At 25.9% G+C, this 16,182-nt stretch overlaps 1 protein-coding gene across 3 annotated transcripts in view; it reads right to left on the bottom strand.

Moving 5' to 3' along the window:
- Window positions 1-16,182, bottom strand: part of LOC129965498 (vacuolar protein sorting-associated protein 51 homolog) — a 39,180-nt gene that overhangs the window by 20,138 nt on the left and 2,860 nt on the right. For 2 of the 3 annotated variants that reach the window (XM_056079448.1, XM_056079450.1), the window contains exons 2-8: window positions 11,798-11,968; window positions 10,808-10,951; window positions 10,057-10,212; window positions 7,919-7,992; window positions 2,871-3,003; window positions 1,943-2,031; window positions 298-403 (exon numbers count right to left, since the gene is read on the bottom strand). In XM_056079448.1, coding sequence (XP_055935423.1) covers window positions 298-403; window positions 1,943-2,031; window positions 2,871-3,003; window positions 7,919-7,992; window positions 10,057-10,212; window positions 10,808-10,951; window positions 11,798-11,941 — 846 coding nt within the window. In that variant the 5' untranslated portion in view covers window positions 11,942-11,968. Of the gene's footprint in view, window positions 1-297; window positions 404-1,942; window positions 2,032-2,870; window positions 3,004-7,918; window positions 7,993-10,056; window positions 10,213-10,807; window positions 10,952-11,797; window positions 11,969-14,412; window positions 14,535-16,182 lie in introns of those variants that run through there. The other variant, XM_056079449.1, reaches the window with a different exon arrangement.

Genomic DNA, 16,182 nt, shown 5'->3' with positions numbered 1-16,182 from the left:
AAATAAGAAAAAAAAATTAAAAAAAATATATCAACATGCTAAAAAGCCACATGCTTTAGCCAGAAATTTTTAACTTTAACATAAAATGAATTTACAAATAAACTAAAAACTTATAAATAATTAATTATAATGATTATAAAAAATTTAAATAGTAATTAATAATTAGCTTCAAAATTTTAGAATGTTAATTTTTATTTCATAGATTCTTAAAGAATTTTATTAATTAGACAGATACAAAACTTTACATTATGTAACTATACCAAAATAATATACAAGTTAACAGTTAAAAAACAATACCATTTGTTTCTTGGAAGTTTCTTCACTTTTATCAATAATACTTTCCTCAGAGTAATTCAAATGAGATTCAAGTTCTTTCAAATCATCATCCAACTTTTCTTTTGCACTTTGAAAGGAGAATAATTATGTTAGTAAATACTATACTATATGACATTTATTTTTACCATCTATAGTCTCCAACATTATACATGCATTTAGAATTAAACTAGAAATTGAAATCAACGACAGTAATCAAACAGTAGTACACATGACAGTAGTCAAAATGTAAGAATTACAGAAGTAACCATCCATCGTTGTTCTGATCAAAATATGAAGGAACAGATCTCCTGTATCTAAATACATAGTGCTACCTTTTTACTGTAATAGGTTCAGATTGAATGGATTTTTTATGAGGACAGCACAAACAAATTTATTTACAGTTATATACAGGTATTTACAACAAGAGTTTACGAAGGAAAACTTCAAAGAAATCAATCCAGTAGTCAGCGACTACTAACAGCGCAAATACAGACTTGCACACAGTAAATATAGTCCATAAAGGCAGGTAAACGTATGCCGCAACAGATAGCCTTTCAGCGGCAGAGAACTTGAACACCGCACGAAAGAACACTTCGTGATTCAATGCCCAATGAGGTAGTCCTATGGCTTATATAGAGGAGGAGAAAACACTCGGCGCTTTAGGAACCTGCGTGAAAAGCATTGAATATTCCTTTCACCAAATCATCCCGGCTGTCGCTTAATATTTTGGCAAATCCTCGAAAAGTGCTAAATTCCCATGCTCTGCATTTGTTGCAATAGAAAATCTACAGTTTCAGTGATCAACAATTTGCTTGAAGTTATCAGTTTCCAAGCAATTCACATGTGGATTTTAATAAGAGTAATCAAGAGAATGATTCTGATTTATTGCAAGTTCAGGAGACCATTCCAAAGAAAATTATGAGGGGTGGTTCCTCTGGAAGACAATAACAACAACAACAAAACTATACAAGTAATATTTGTCATGGTTGAATTTAACAGATGATGTCATATAACATGAGGACAATGATGATAAAGAGCAGCTACTAGAGAAACCACCACCAGCTTATGAAACTCTGCAAGGTCTTTGACCCTCAAGAAGATCCAATACAATGCAGAATCTTTTGTTAAACTTATTCACATGGAAGGTTTATCCAAAGAATGCTTGATAGCTCAACAATTCAATAATTTTTTTTTGAATTAAAAAGAGAGAGAAAGAAGAAAAGAAGAACAACAATATATATATAAATATTTTTCAACACTGTATTTTGTAACAATTTTTTTTTTTTCCTATTTTCAATGAATTCCACTAAAATGTAAGGATACTATGAACAATGTGTGATTTGTTTTTTCTGCTGTCTTACTACACTTAAAGAATTGCATTATTTTTAAAGTCTTTTGGAAGCACTTTAACATGGACTCTAAGTGATAACCAGTAGTATGGTTTTTGAGAAGAGACAATAAGAAATGAGAAAGGAGAAACAAAATTTTGCTTATTTATGTAAGTAACCTTGATGCAACAAAGCATTAGTAGAGTTATTGACAAATCATTAATAAGAAATACTGTAGTCTTAATTTAACAACTGTCATATTAAACAATGTTAAGAATAAATTAAAATATATAGCATACTGTTTGAGAAATTCATCACATAATACTTCGGTTGGTTCCCCAAGCTGCAACAGAAGATCCACACATTCAGCTAATTGTTTGGGAGAAGCCTAAAATGAAAGTATTGAAACAGAATAATACTGAGTTCTTACTACAATAAAATGTTCCAAGGTAAATTCATGATACATATATTTATTATCATTCACAGATTATTACAGAATCAACAATATCTGCAAGAGATAATCAAAAATAAATAATGAGTGAGAAATCTTATTCTATCATACTTAAAGAATGAAAAAGCAAAATTAATCCTACACAACAAGAGTGTGATTTAAACTCAATTTTTTCTCATTATATTAGTATCTGCAATTTTCTATGGAATAGAAAATTTCAAAAACTGAGAGAAAATTTTGTAAATTATAATGGTTTCAAACAGATTTTATATATATACTTTGCTAAAAAGATTTACAACCATTTTTAATATAACAAGAATGCTCATGATTCAGCTGTCAATTATGGGGGGGGGGGAATCTGCTCATAGATCTTATATAAGGTCCTATGTTTTAATTTCACAGACTTGATAAATAAGTTGCTGACTACAGCTTAATTTGAAGCTATCTTAAGGTTTATAGCAAAAATGAGGAATGGGATTAGCATGACTCCAGCTATCTATCTTAGGCATTTATTCCAAGATTACATAAATAAGGGGAAAATACTAACTAAACAAGGAAAGTCTTTAGGAACACAATTCTTACTTATCTTTATTAACTAAATAGCTTCCACTTGTCCTTTTGATACCGATTGTTCTTACAAGTATTTTCTTTGAGATAACACATGCTATGCTATCTCCTCTTAGCTTGTACATCACTGTCATATGTTTGTGGAATAAATGTCTAAGTAATTTATTAAGTTTCAACATAGTTAAACATTAAAAATAAATAAAACTCACATCTTTTGATTTGAACTGCTCTCTCAATTTCATTTTGAGTTCATTTACAAGAATATCACAGTCTTTCTGTATCCCATGGAAGGAAGGCATGTGCTCATATTGATGAAGAACTTTTTGGGCTTTGAGATAATATCTAAAGTAACAAATATTATACTCAATAAAATAGATAATTTATTTAAAAAAACACTAGAATAGTAACATCAGAATTGAATATGAAATAAATTAACATTTCTTTAGGTTAAATGCATGAATGTTAATAATAATTGATGGAAGAAACACATAATTTTAATGAAGTCTTTACTGCAACAGCTTATAATAGATTTAGTATATTCTCCTTGTATAGAGAAACTAGGTTTAAAAAAATGAAAAACCTAGAAATCATCCTAGACAAATATGAATGCACAGTAAAAATAGTGTTAATTTGAAAAAGCAAGAAATGTGAAAATTCAGTAAGTTACATGAACAAGAACTGAACATATTTGCTTAAAATAAATAAATAAATAAAAATAAATCTATAAATGCATTTTTTTAATTCTTTATGTGTGTATATATTTGTATTATATGAATGTAATGATTTAAATCATTATTTTAGATCAAATAATTAATGACACGATAAGTTAGCAGACATGACAAAAATGGAAAAAAAAAAAACTTGACACCGAAAACCGAGATTTTCAAAAAAATATGCAATGCTATAAACAAATTATATTCACTCAAGTCATTTAAAGAAAAAAAAAAAAAAAAAAAAAAACACCTTTCCATTTTGTTTTCAGTGCCTCAGCCCCAGTCTGAATTTTTTTGGTCTCAAAGATTTTACTGTCTCAGATGTTTATTTCGAATCCATTTTCTCTACTAGTAATTAAGATGAATATGCATGTGTGTGTGCTGTTGCACAGACCAGATTGTTTGACTTACACCTACCAAATATGACACTCACATACTCTGAGTGAAGGTTTAAAAATTCCTTACACTCATGCATTCCTTTTAAAGATATTTAAAACTCCCTTTCCAAAATCAACCTGTATAAAAGAATATCTTATTTAAAAGCTCTAAGGGTGAAATTTCTCACATTCTTCTCTGTAAGCAATGTAACAAGCATATTTTATTTGTTCTTCTTACATATGAATCATGATCTCTAGTGGAAAAATAAATTGAAGTTAAATTTCAAAATTTATCTTCTTTTCAGACAAATCTTTGTAAAATTATATATATATATATATATATATATATATATAGAAGAAGACATGTATTAGAATTATAACACATGTCTTATATATATATATATATATATATATATATATATATATATATAACCAATCTTAAGTAAGAAAAAGTTTGAAATTTGAAACTAAAATGAAAACGAAACAAAAGCAGTTTCGAAATCGCAACTAAAATTTATAACCTATTTAAACTAAAACCAAAAAAAAAAAAAACTTCATAGTATTTCGAGAGCGCAATTGCAGCTACTTCTAAAACACAGATGAATTGATACAAAAGTATTAGAATCAAGTTAATAGGAAAAACAAAAAATCAAAAAAATTAAACCAAAAAAATTATAAAAAATATAAAAAAAGAATCCGGCCTGAAGACTTTTTCAAGGGTCACCCTCAGGCAGGGATTCAAAGAAAGGGATTTTTTCTGTGAGGAAAAACAGACATTGTCTAAAAATGATTCCTCGTGACCCGAAAATCCCCTGAAATTATGCTCAAGAGATATACAATTTTAACAGAAAGGAAATATAAAACAACAAATAAGAAGAAATTAACCACAACAAAGTAAAAATACAATAACAAAAATAACAATAAAAACAAACAATAGCACTAAAATTAAAAATTAAAAACGAAAAGGCCAGTACATACAATTAACAGTCAAGAAAACTTTAAACTATTGATTGTGATTCCCTGTTTTTTAAAAAACTAGCGGTAAATTATGTAAACAGATGTAGGCTCCCAGCGCCATCTATTGAGTAATCCAATATGCAAGGAAAGTTCTATTTTTATTATTGCAAACCCTTTTGATCCTGTTAACTTGTGAGAAAATTAGATTTTTGAAAATTTTAGAGTTTAGATTGGAATGATAGTTACATAGTTTTGTTATTTTAAAGTTGAAATCATCCCTTTTATCGTATATACCAACTATTGTTTTATCATTAGCAATTTCGATTTTTAAATCCAGAAAGGTAGCCTCAAGTTGATTTTTATTTGTATCTTTTAGAATTAAATCTTTTGGATAGCAATTAGTAATAATATTAGTATTGTCAAAGTTAATCAAAAGTAGGTCATCAATATATCTCCACCCGTTTATTAAATTATATTTAATTATTTTTTTCTCATAGTAATGCAGGAAAATATTAGCTAAAGCACTTGAGAAAGCTGTTCCCATTGGAATGCCCTTGACTTGTTTATAAAAATTAATACCATTAAACACATAATTTTCAGTAATATTAAAATTACATAACTGAAGCCAGTTATTTTTAGGAATGATATTTTCATTTAAATATTCGTCATATATAAAAGTGCAGACCTTTATTAATTTTTCATGAGGTAGATTAGTGTATAAATTTTCGAAATCAAAAGTATTAAGTTTATTAATGTTGTTATCTTTAAGAAAATCCAATACTTCTTTGTTACTAGAAATAATAAAGTTGTCTTCATTTTTTATTTTGTCCAGGATAATTTTTAAGTATTTAAAGAAATGTTTACCCGTATAGTAATTATAACTGCCAGTGCTACAGGTTACGAATCTGAATTTTAATGGATTTTTATGAAATTTAACTGTTGGGAATAAATAAGGATAGTTAAGAGAGCAAGTCTTAGTTTTGTTTTTTTTTGCGAAAGCTAGCATTCTTTTATCTAATTCCTTTTTCCCGGTGTTCTTTAACATATAAGTTGCATTAGAGTTATATTCATTAATTAAAAGTTCTTTATAATAATATTTACAAATTAAACAGAAATTATTTGCTGATTTATCTATTACTGTAATAACAAATTTTTCTTTTAAATTTTTTATTTCGTTTTTTAATGTTTTACTAAAATAAATCCCACGTTCTTTAGATCTGTCAAAATCAGTATTCATTTTTAGTTTAATTTCCTTTAAAATTCTCACTTTCCATTCCCCGAAACCTTCCGCAGGCGAATGGTATTTTCTAGATAATTTGGCAATAAAAACATCCAAATCATTACCAATAGAAATCAAAATTTTGTTATGTTTTATTTTTTCTCTTAATCTAAATTCTGTTCCTCTTCCCATCAAATCTCTTAAAGAGTTGGATTCAATAATTTTTAAATTACCTGTAATAATATGACCTTTATCAATATCTATAAAATCTTTATATTTTTCTTTGTTACAGTAACAATCTGTTTTATTTATTTTATCTAAATTTTTGCTATAGTAATTATAATTACAAATTTTTTTCTTTAAAGTTGAAGTGTAACTAAACGCTATTGATACAGTTGTTTTATCTGCAAGAGGAAAAAATATATTATTATTATGTATAATTTTGGGTAATTTTAGATATTTGAAGTAAATATCCAAGAATTTAATCACACAGTATTCTTTGAAAACATTATTTTTATTATTAAAAAGTAAATCGTTTTTTCCAATGTTTAAGTTTACATTTAATAAGATCTAGAATAATACATTTAGTGTACGAATTTTTAAACTCTAATTATTGTTCAGAATGTAATTTAAAATATATTGGCCAAACTAGCACCGAGCTTAATTTGAGAATTAACAATCACAGATCCGATATAAAAAACTTCATAAAAAATAGGAACACTGACTTCGAACAGGAGCATTTTGAAAACCATAACTTTAACAATATTAATATCCACATTCTAGAAGACAATATTAACAAATTAAACAAAAGATTAGATCTGGAAAACATTTATATTTGCAACCTGAAAACTTTATCTCCTTATGGTCTCAATAGTAAATTAAATGGGGAAGGTTATGCATATTTAAACAATAATTGCATTTATAACAAATTTAACATATTTAAAAATTTTCTAAATAAAGATAACTTTTCTAAAAGATTTAAAAGAGGTAAAGGGAAAGGAGGCAATTTTCAAATTATATTTGAGGAATTTCAAAATTACTGTAATCTGGAACACAATAGTGAAAACATTCACAAAATTAGGAAATACATTTTTGGTCTTAGAAATAATAAAATGAAATAATTTTTAAATAATTAATTCGGGGAATTAGAGTTTAAAAATGTATTGAGTAAAAAGTTAATGTAGAGTTAAAAATGTATTGAGTAAAAATGTTAAAAATGATCCTTAAAAATGAATTTCCTAGAAATTACTGTAATGTCAATTTTTTAATTAAACAAGGTATGGTTTGGGATTAATTCTTTGGCTTAAATAAAAATAGAACTTTCCTTGCATATTGGATTACTCAATAGATGGCGCTGGGAGCCTACATCTGTTTACATAATTTACCGCTAGTTTTGAAAAAAACAGGGAATCACAATGTTAATGGTATGTACTGGCCTTTTCGTTTTTAATTTTTAATTTTAGTGCTATTGTTTGTTTTTATTGTTATTTTTGTTATTGTATTTTTACTTTGTTGTGGTTAATTTCTTCTTATTTGTTGTTTTATATTTCCTTTCTGTTAAAATTGTATATCTCTTGAGCATAATTTCAGGGGATTTTCGGGTCACGAGGAATCATTTTTAGACAATGTCTGTTTTTCCTCACAGAAAAAATCCCTTTCTTTGAATCCCTGCCTGAGGGTGACCCTTGAAAAAGTCTTCAGGCCGGATTCTTTTTTTATATTTTTTTTGGTTTAATTTTTTTTGATTTTTTGTTTTTCCTATTAACTTGATTCTAATACTTTTGTGTATATATATATATATATATATATATATATATATATATATATATATATATATATATATATATATAAGACATGTATTATAATTCTAATTAATTATTTATAATCAATATAATGTATTTTATCTGAAAATTTAAAACCTGTATTTTAAGTTTCACATAGATATCAACTTTTTTTTTTTTTTTTTTGCCAAGTGAAAATAATCTACTTACCGAACAGCTTGTCTGTAGGATCCATTTTCTATGCACATTTTTAATCCAGGAGGTAACTCAAAAAGAAATTGTAACTACAGAAGAAAATAAGAAGCATTAAAATAAAAAAAAAATATTTAATGTATTTCCTTCTTTTTAGGTGAATATTATTTATTATATAATATAATAAACAGCATTTAGTTGCATAATAACAGTAATGAAAATGGATATAAAGCTAAAAAAGTATAGAAAAATCTAATCTATATAGCACATACATTTTCTTTATAAAACTTTTAATGGGTTATCATACATTTCAGCAAACAGACAATTGTATCAAACTATATAAATCTACAACTATTTTTATATATTTTAAAATGCCAGTAAATTATTGAGATCGTCAATGTAATATAATAGTTCCATTGAACTATTATACTATATACATTGACACTATACTTTCTGCAATTTTTTTTTTTGTCTAAAACGTGCATTTTAAATATCTCTTCTCAAAATTAAGAAAAGACAATCCTGTGTCTATAAATTTTAGAATGCATTTCCATGTTTTAGAGCTTCAGAGAAGAGAGAAAAATCCATACTAAAGGGTCAAGAAAAAGCTATCATAGAATACAATTAAAAGAAAAACTGAAAATGTGAAGAATGCACTTCTACATGTCTGGATAGTTTCTCTAAAGCGATTCTGCCAATCTTTTTATGCTCTCTATATATGATTTCCAGTTTCTGAAATTTTTCAAACGATTTTTTTAATTAAAAATAATTTTAGTATTGTAAAGCCTAAAATTAAAATCAGAAATTATTTTATTTAGTTTTTGTGTTTTAGAGTGAAACATCCAATTTCTACAGCAACTATATAAAATTTTAATGAACAATTTGAGTAAAGAGTATCATATTTGAACATATTATATTTATGCCAATCAATTATCTAGCTATCGAAGTGGATATTTTGGAGGGTAAGATCAAGGAGTCTTTTGTTTTCTTTTATTGGCTTAAATTAAATGTTGACATGTGTTAAATGATACACCTAAATGAAAGAATTAAGTGTTTATTTCAATTACTTGTTTAAACATAATTATGTAATTTTTACAAGCATTTTTTAAAAGTCAATATGAAAAAAAAAAAAAAAAAAAAAAGAAGCTTGGAGTAAAAATGAAAGTAGATAGCATATAAATGAACTAGGTGTTTAATACCAGAGGCAATTTAAAATTCACAAATAAAAAGAACATATAGTAAAACTAAGCTCATTTCTACATCTTTGCAGTACCAAGTGAATTCAAACAATCATCATCCAAGCTGCTTAAAACTAATCACAATAAAAAAGAACTAATTGTAGAAAACTTACTTAATTTTAAGATTTTATAAATTGAGACTTCTTTTATATACTGTATCATCCAAAAAATTATTATTAAAATGATTATTCTAAATAATAAATTTTAATGTTTTGAGAATGATTTTGGTTACAAAGACTTCATTTTCATTAGCGAGATGATGATTTGCATGTTATTTAAATAAACAGGATTTTTTAAAAATCAAATTATCAAAATTGAAATCTGAAATTCAGCTAAGTAATGCATACTTTAAAAAATAACTCTAAAAAAACAATACATAATGATGATAAATAATATGATTTAAATATTTTAAAATTACAAATAATCAGAAAAAAATTAATATTATCAATAGATTATAGCAAAACAACAACAATTTTTAAGCATTACAACTAACACTTTTAGAAGAAAAGATATATGTATATATATATTAATAACAAATTACAATTAGCAAATACCAATAACAAATGTACTAATAGTGCACTTGTGCTTGTTAAGATGTTTTTTTTTTAGTGACTGTTGAGAATGAACTTACAAATGTATATGAAGCATTTTAGTTAAGACTATAAATATAAGTTTAAAAATAATATTACAGAGAGGATAATACAGAAAGAAAACAAAAAGTGATTTAATGCAAATATAAAAATATATGACAAACAAAACAATATTTTGAATATTATTATAGAATAGCATTTCAATGTTCAGTACATATATTATCTTTCACCTACTTACTACATTAAGAAACACCAGAAATAACATTTATGATCTATTAGTATTGAAATGAGGTACAATTAAAAGATTATTTATAATGCTTATTGTAACCTTTTTCAGCAAAGCATGAATGCCTGATAATTTTGAAATCTGCTGCCTTCGACCTTGAAGTGTGCTTGAAATATTACCACTAAATTCTGTGATAATGGCCATGTTAGAAGAAAGGCAATCCATTTCTTCTTCCATTTTTTTAAAGTCATTTTTCATCTAAAAAAGAAAAACAATGAAACTAATGAATTAAACAAATCAATGAACAATGCATGTGTAATTTAATTATTTCTAAGCTAAAAAGATAAAAAAAAGTTGATATTTAGAATATTTTACACCAAAAATTTAATTGGCTAAAGCAATTACAAATTTTAATGCAAACTCTTTAGCATATCTCCATGAATAATAATGATGAATGTGTGTAAAAACAACTATTATACATTGTTATTTTTAACACAATTTTCCAGTATGTTTCATTGCAGTCAGATGCTTGTATATTTATCTTTTTTCGAAATAAATTACTTTAAGAATATCAGTTACAAAATTATTAATTAATTTATATGCTGATTTTGCCATGGGAAAATAATGCAATCAAATATAGAATCCAATGGGTTTTATTCCCCAGTAAAAATAAATAAATAAATAAAAATAATAATATTTTGACATAAAACTTGACTAATTTACAAAGAAACAAAGAATTTTATCAATATTACACCATTTTTTTCTCTGTTAGTTATCTATACATAAAATAGAATAATAATAGAATTAAAATAAACTTTAAAAACATATTGTCAAGCACATAAATGTAGCTTACTTTTCGTATGGTGTCAGTGGCACTTATGAATTTGTTATAGTTTTCATACACCAAAGTTTGCATTTCACTGTCTAAAGACTGAATTTGTCTGTATATTTGATGCTCTTTTTGCATTAATTGATTTAAATTGCATTCCTTCAATAACTGTAAATAAAATGAAAGTTAATAAAATTTAGCATCTAAAAGTAATAGTACTTACATTCTAATGAAGGTTAAAAAAAATAGATTAATTTTTATTTCTGAATCATATGACAAACCAATATTTACTTTAAAAAAAAAAAGCCATTGTTTTAGGTTTTAAACTACACATAATTTTAAAGGAAGGGACGAAAATCAATAAAAATTAAACATTAAATAATCAATATCTTTTAACTAATTTAAATACACTAATACCTCATTAAGTCTACCTTTAACTGTTTCATAATAAAAAGCAACTGCATAAATTTTAAGAATAAAACACATACAATTTTTTTTAAATGGAACTATTCTTTTTAATTTATTTTCAAAAAAAAAAAAAATAGGGGGAAAATGTATTACAAATTTTGTTTTCAGTTAATTACCTTTAATATCATCTAGCATAAAAGTATATCAGATATACATGTTATTTTTTATTATTTCAACAAATATATAAATTTAATAAGTTTCCATGTATAATAGATTTTCTAAACATAAATCCAAAAAGGAGAAAAGGAAAACCAATTATTCAGCTTTATTATGAATAAAATTCTGAATATTGTAATTATGCATTCTGACATATTTGTTATAAATAACTTTTCATATATTATGAAAATAAGCTTTATATATCACAATAAAAATAACTATGATCTCTTTAATGATGAATTATATATTTCTTCTTGCTTAAAGTTCTAACTAAAATCTCATTATACTGATAATTATCAAATATTTAAAATTATGTATATTTTAAACACATTCAACTCAATGTTTATTATTATGAACTTCTAGAAAACATTTCTACATTATGAAACTCACCTTATGTAAATACAGATCTGGATTAAATTCAGGAGCATTAATATTGTAAGGATCAAATCCTTCTTTATTTTCTTCTGAGAATCCATAATATTTTTTCAGAAGACCACGTCGACGAGATCTCTGCTCATCATCAACACCAGACATTTTGATATGAGCAAAAGCCTATTTCATCTAAAAACAAAACCAGAAGAAAGCATGATTATAGAACAGATTATAACTTTTATTATCTATCTGTCTATATAAAGGAATGTCTATTTGTTTGTCTGAACTTTATATAATTTATCATCTTTTGATGGATTCAAAAAAAAAATTGGTATACATATTCTCAACCAATTAAGCTACAAAAAGTCTCTACACTTAATAAGGGAAAAAAAAAAAAAACATTTAAACATTTTTCTGTCACAGTTTTGGAACACTTTGAAACACAAAAAGGATTTTTACAATATTTAATTATAATTTAAAAAATTAACTTTTTAATGACATCAATTTAATTTTTGAAGAATTATTCTCAGAATTTTAATCAACTTTTCAAAATTTATTGAATTTTTTTATGTTTAAAGATTAAGCCTTTTACAAAGTTTAATCACATCTACATTTGTATGCTTTTGCCAATGTTAGTTATTATCAATGGCATATTTTATAATACATTTTCATTTTTACTTTTATTACAAAGTATATGCACAAATAATAATTTATCTTTAAATACTATTTTCCAAAATCACTCCAATTTTTCTAATGTTTTATTTGACTTCATTTCATATTTTATAACTTTTTTTATAATGGAATCAATTAGAATATTTTAAACTTGACAAAAAAAATGTGCATTAACACAATTTGAAAAGTACAATTTTGAAACCTCAGTGATTAAATATACAATGATGCAATAAACAAATAAATATATAAGGACAAATTAAATCTTATTCAGTGAACTTGATGCAGCCTGATTTTGCACTTCTTCTTAAGAATCAACAAAAATGGTTTAATATAGAAGAAAAAAATATTAAAAATATATTTTCAAATTTATTTAATTTTAGTCACCAATTTTCAATTTTTTTACAAACATGGTACCAATAAAATTAAATGAATGATAAATTTAAATAAAATATAAAATATTTATGATAAGCAAAATATTGCACATGCTACTAAAAATTGTCTCTCTCTCTTTCTCTCTCACACACACATATACAAAAATATAGGTTTTTTAAAAGACAAGTTGTATTATTTAAATATTTTGTTCCAATATATCCCATGGGGCAGAAAATTATTTTCCAGATTCTAATCAAGGTTCTGTATGCATGACAGGGGGGGGGGCATTTATTTTTAAAGCATGCAGTTTATTCTTATGTTTAACCCCTTAAGAGATTTCAGAAGCCTTACCTATGATTAATAACATCTAATTTTTATTGCTCCAATCTTTTGAATGTATGATATTTTTCAATTAAGCTTTCAGTGCATAGATATAAAATTTTTTTGAAGTTTACACTCTAGAATAGGTAATATAAAATTCTTCATGGGAAAAGACTGGAGTTTCTTCTAATGATTTTAAGGGAATTTAATTACTTTATATTTAATTTAAGATTGTCCTTAAGTTAAATATTATTACAAAAGTAAAGTAAATTTCAAATAGAAGGCATTGAAAGTGAAACAGCATATTGTTTGAGATTAGAGAATTTTGGGAAATGTAATGCTTTTTCTTTTATTGTTGCCTTTAAAGGTAGTTGCATGAATTACAATTAGCATAAGTTTTTGGACTGAATAATTTTTTTAAATGGCTAGGAAGACATTTCAAATTGGATACTGCTACACAAAAGTCAAAATTAAATTCGATGATATGGCAGTAATGGTTGACAGGGGAAAAAAAAGTAGTTTTAGATATTATAAAATTAAAAAAAGATGCCAAAATTTGTATACAAAAATATAAAGTTGCATTAACTTGTCATGAACTTTGCATGTCACTTGTAACATACAGGGGTGTTTGTGGGACCCCAAAAAATCCCCTGAAACTTTTACGGACTTACTACCGACATTTTGGAGTTTCGAGAAGGGGGGGGGGGGAGAAATGAAAAATTACAATTATGAAGTATTGAATGACCTAATTATAAAAGTTCAATGAATTACTTTTTTTGCAAAATTAAGACCTTTGAACCCAGGTCACGTGATCGCACATCTGGTCGAACGAAGTCTCTCCCTTTTTTTTCTGCCTCGCCTACTTGCCGAAAAGAATCCAGAAGAGAATGTCCGAGAACCGGGGGAATGAGTCATAACTCGCAATAAGGAAAGAACAAAAAAGAAGTTTTTTCCCCCTTTTCACGCATTATCACTGCCTTTGGAGAAAGAAAGGAAAAGTTTTCACCACACACACTGACCTTGCGTTTTCTGCTTTCAAAGCAAACAAAATTACCCAGATCCAAAATAAATAATTCATTATTATTCCTACTTCCTTTTGAACGACGATCCCTGGAATTTCCGGGTATCGAAGTTCAAAATCCCCGGAATTCCGGGGTTTCCCCGGAGCACAAACACCCCTGAACATAAGTATGAAAACAATATAATTAACAAATTATAAATGATATATCAAATTTTTAAAAAACAAAATAATGCTTATATATACAAACCTAGAGCAGAAATGGTCTTCCACAAACTATCTCATGCATTTTCTATTAAAGATGTTATCCCTTTTCTTTGCACAAAATTGTGGATGCTGGGTAATGCTATGAACACCTTACATTGCATTGATGAATCATAATTACGAAATAAAGATCTTTGGTATGAATTTAGCAATTTTATTGAATCTATAACAAGAATATGTGTTTGGACCACCTGTCTGCCAGTCATTTAATGTGAAGATACACAAGAAAATATATCAAATTTCACTGATTTAATTCCTGAATCCGGATTTACAAGCACACAAAAGTTCAGAACAACAGACAGTCAACCATTGAACAGATTTAATTCAAATTTTAATAAGCATTTATATTTTAAATGCTAAACCTATGTACCAAATTTTATCTACCAAGCTCTTTGTCTTTTGTAATTATTGAGTTCACTTACACTCTAAAAACCAGATTTCCTGTGAATGTATTTCATTCAAAATTTATAGAAATTTGCAGATTTGGTCATAATTCCACAGAAAAAAGTCCTGCTGTCTAGATCAAAGTGTTTTAGAGCTATCTTTATTGCAGACAGATAGACAGACATAATTTCAAAATTTTGTGTTTTTTGTTGGATTTAGGGAGCTCTAAAATAAGGAGATTCATAAACATCTTATGTTTGAATTTTTTTGAAGAATACAATATATGCTCTCTACTTTGTATAGGAGAAAGTAACAGTTCAATATATATATATATATATATATATATATATATATATATATATATATATATATATATATATATAATGATGGTAAATTTTATTCACCATCTAGGTTTAAATGATAATGTTTTACTTTCAGATATTTCAAACTATTTTTAATTAGATTTTTTTATTAGCTGCATGCCAATGATTAACTGCTGAAAATATGTTAATTCTATTGCCTATGTTCACCAACTGCATTCAATTAATACAGAAATACTTCATAAAAAACAAATTGAATATTTCGAAGTTCTTTGAGAATTTTACATTTTTCTCGGCCTCTAAAAATTGACTAGCCACTGAAGTAAAGACCAGCATTGCTTGTAACTGTTTCATAAAACAAAATTTACATTAATGTGATAAAAAAATAATTATCAGTAATTATAATGTTTCATAAAATCATTCAATAAAAGCTTTTAAGAATTTATTCTAATATATTAAAAAGCAAATTATGGATAAATTCTCAATGTAACTGACAAATTAAAGATAATTACTAATCTAAGATCACAGTTATTATTCTGCGTGAATTATTTGGAAGCTACTCATATAATCAAAATCAAAGAGAAACTTTCAGAATTAATTCTCCAGTTAATTGCAATTAGTGAATTTCATATACAGTGGTGGCCAAAATTGTGGACACTTTAAAAAATTGTTGTTTTTTTTAACTTTGTATGCTTATAGAAAATGTTACATTTTACAAAATGCCAATTCTTACATATCATTTTAAAAAGAATTTAATGCCAATTTCAATACAAAATGCAGAATTCAAATATTTACATTAAAAAAAAAACTATTCTAGAGCCAAAACTTACACATTCCATCAGTGATCTCTTTCCCAACGACACATTTATTTTTCATCAGGATTCAGCTCCTTGCCACACAGCCAAAATATCGAAAGCGTGGTTTAGTACAAAGAGCATTGAATTATTATCATGACCAGGAAACAGTCCTGACCTTAAAATTATTGAGAAATTATGGCACCATTTGAAAACTCTTGTACATATGAAGCATTCATCAAATAAAAGAGAATTAAT

This window comes from Argiope bruennichi, chromosome 4, assembly GCF_947563725.1.
Source record: "Argiope bruennichi chromosome 4, qqArgBrue1.1, whole genome shotgun sequence".
Lineage (NCBI taxonomy): Eukaryota > Metazoa > Arthropoda > Arachnida > Araneae > Araneidae > Argiope > Argiope bruennichi.
Note: the sequence above shows the minus strand (reverse complement) of the source record. Positions and strands in the feature narration are given on the sequence as shown.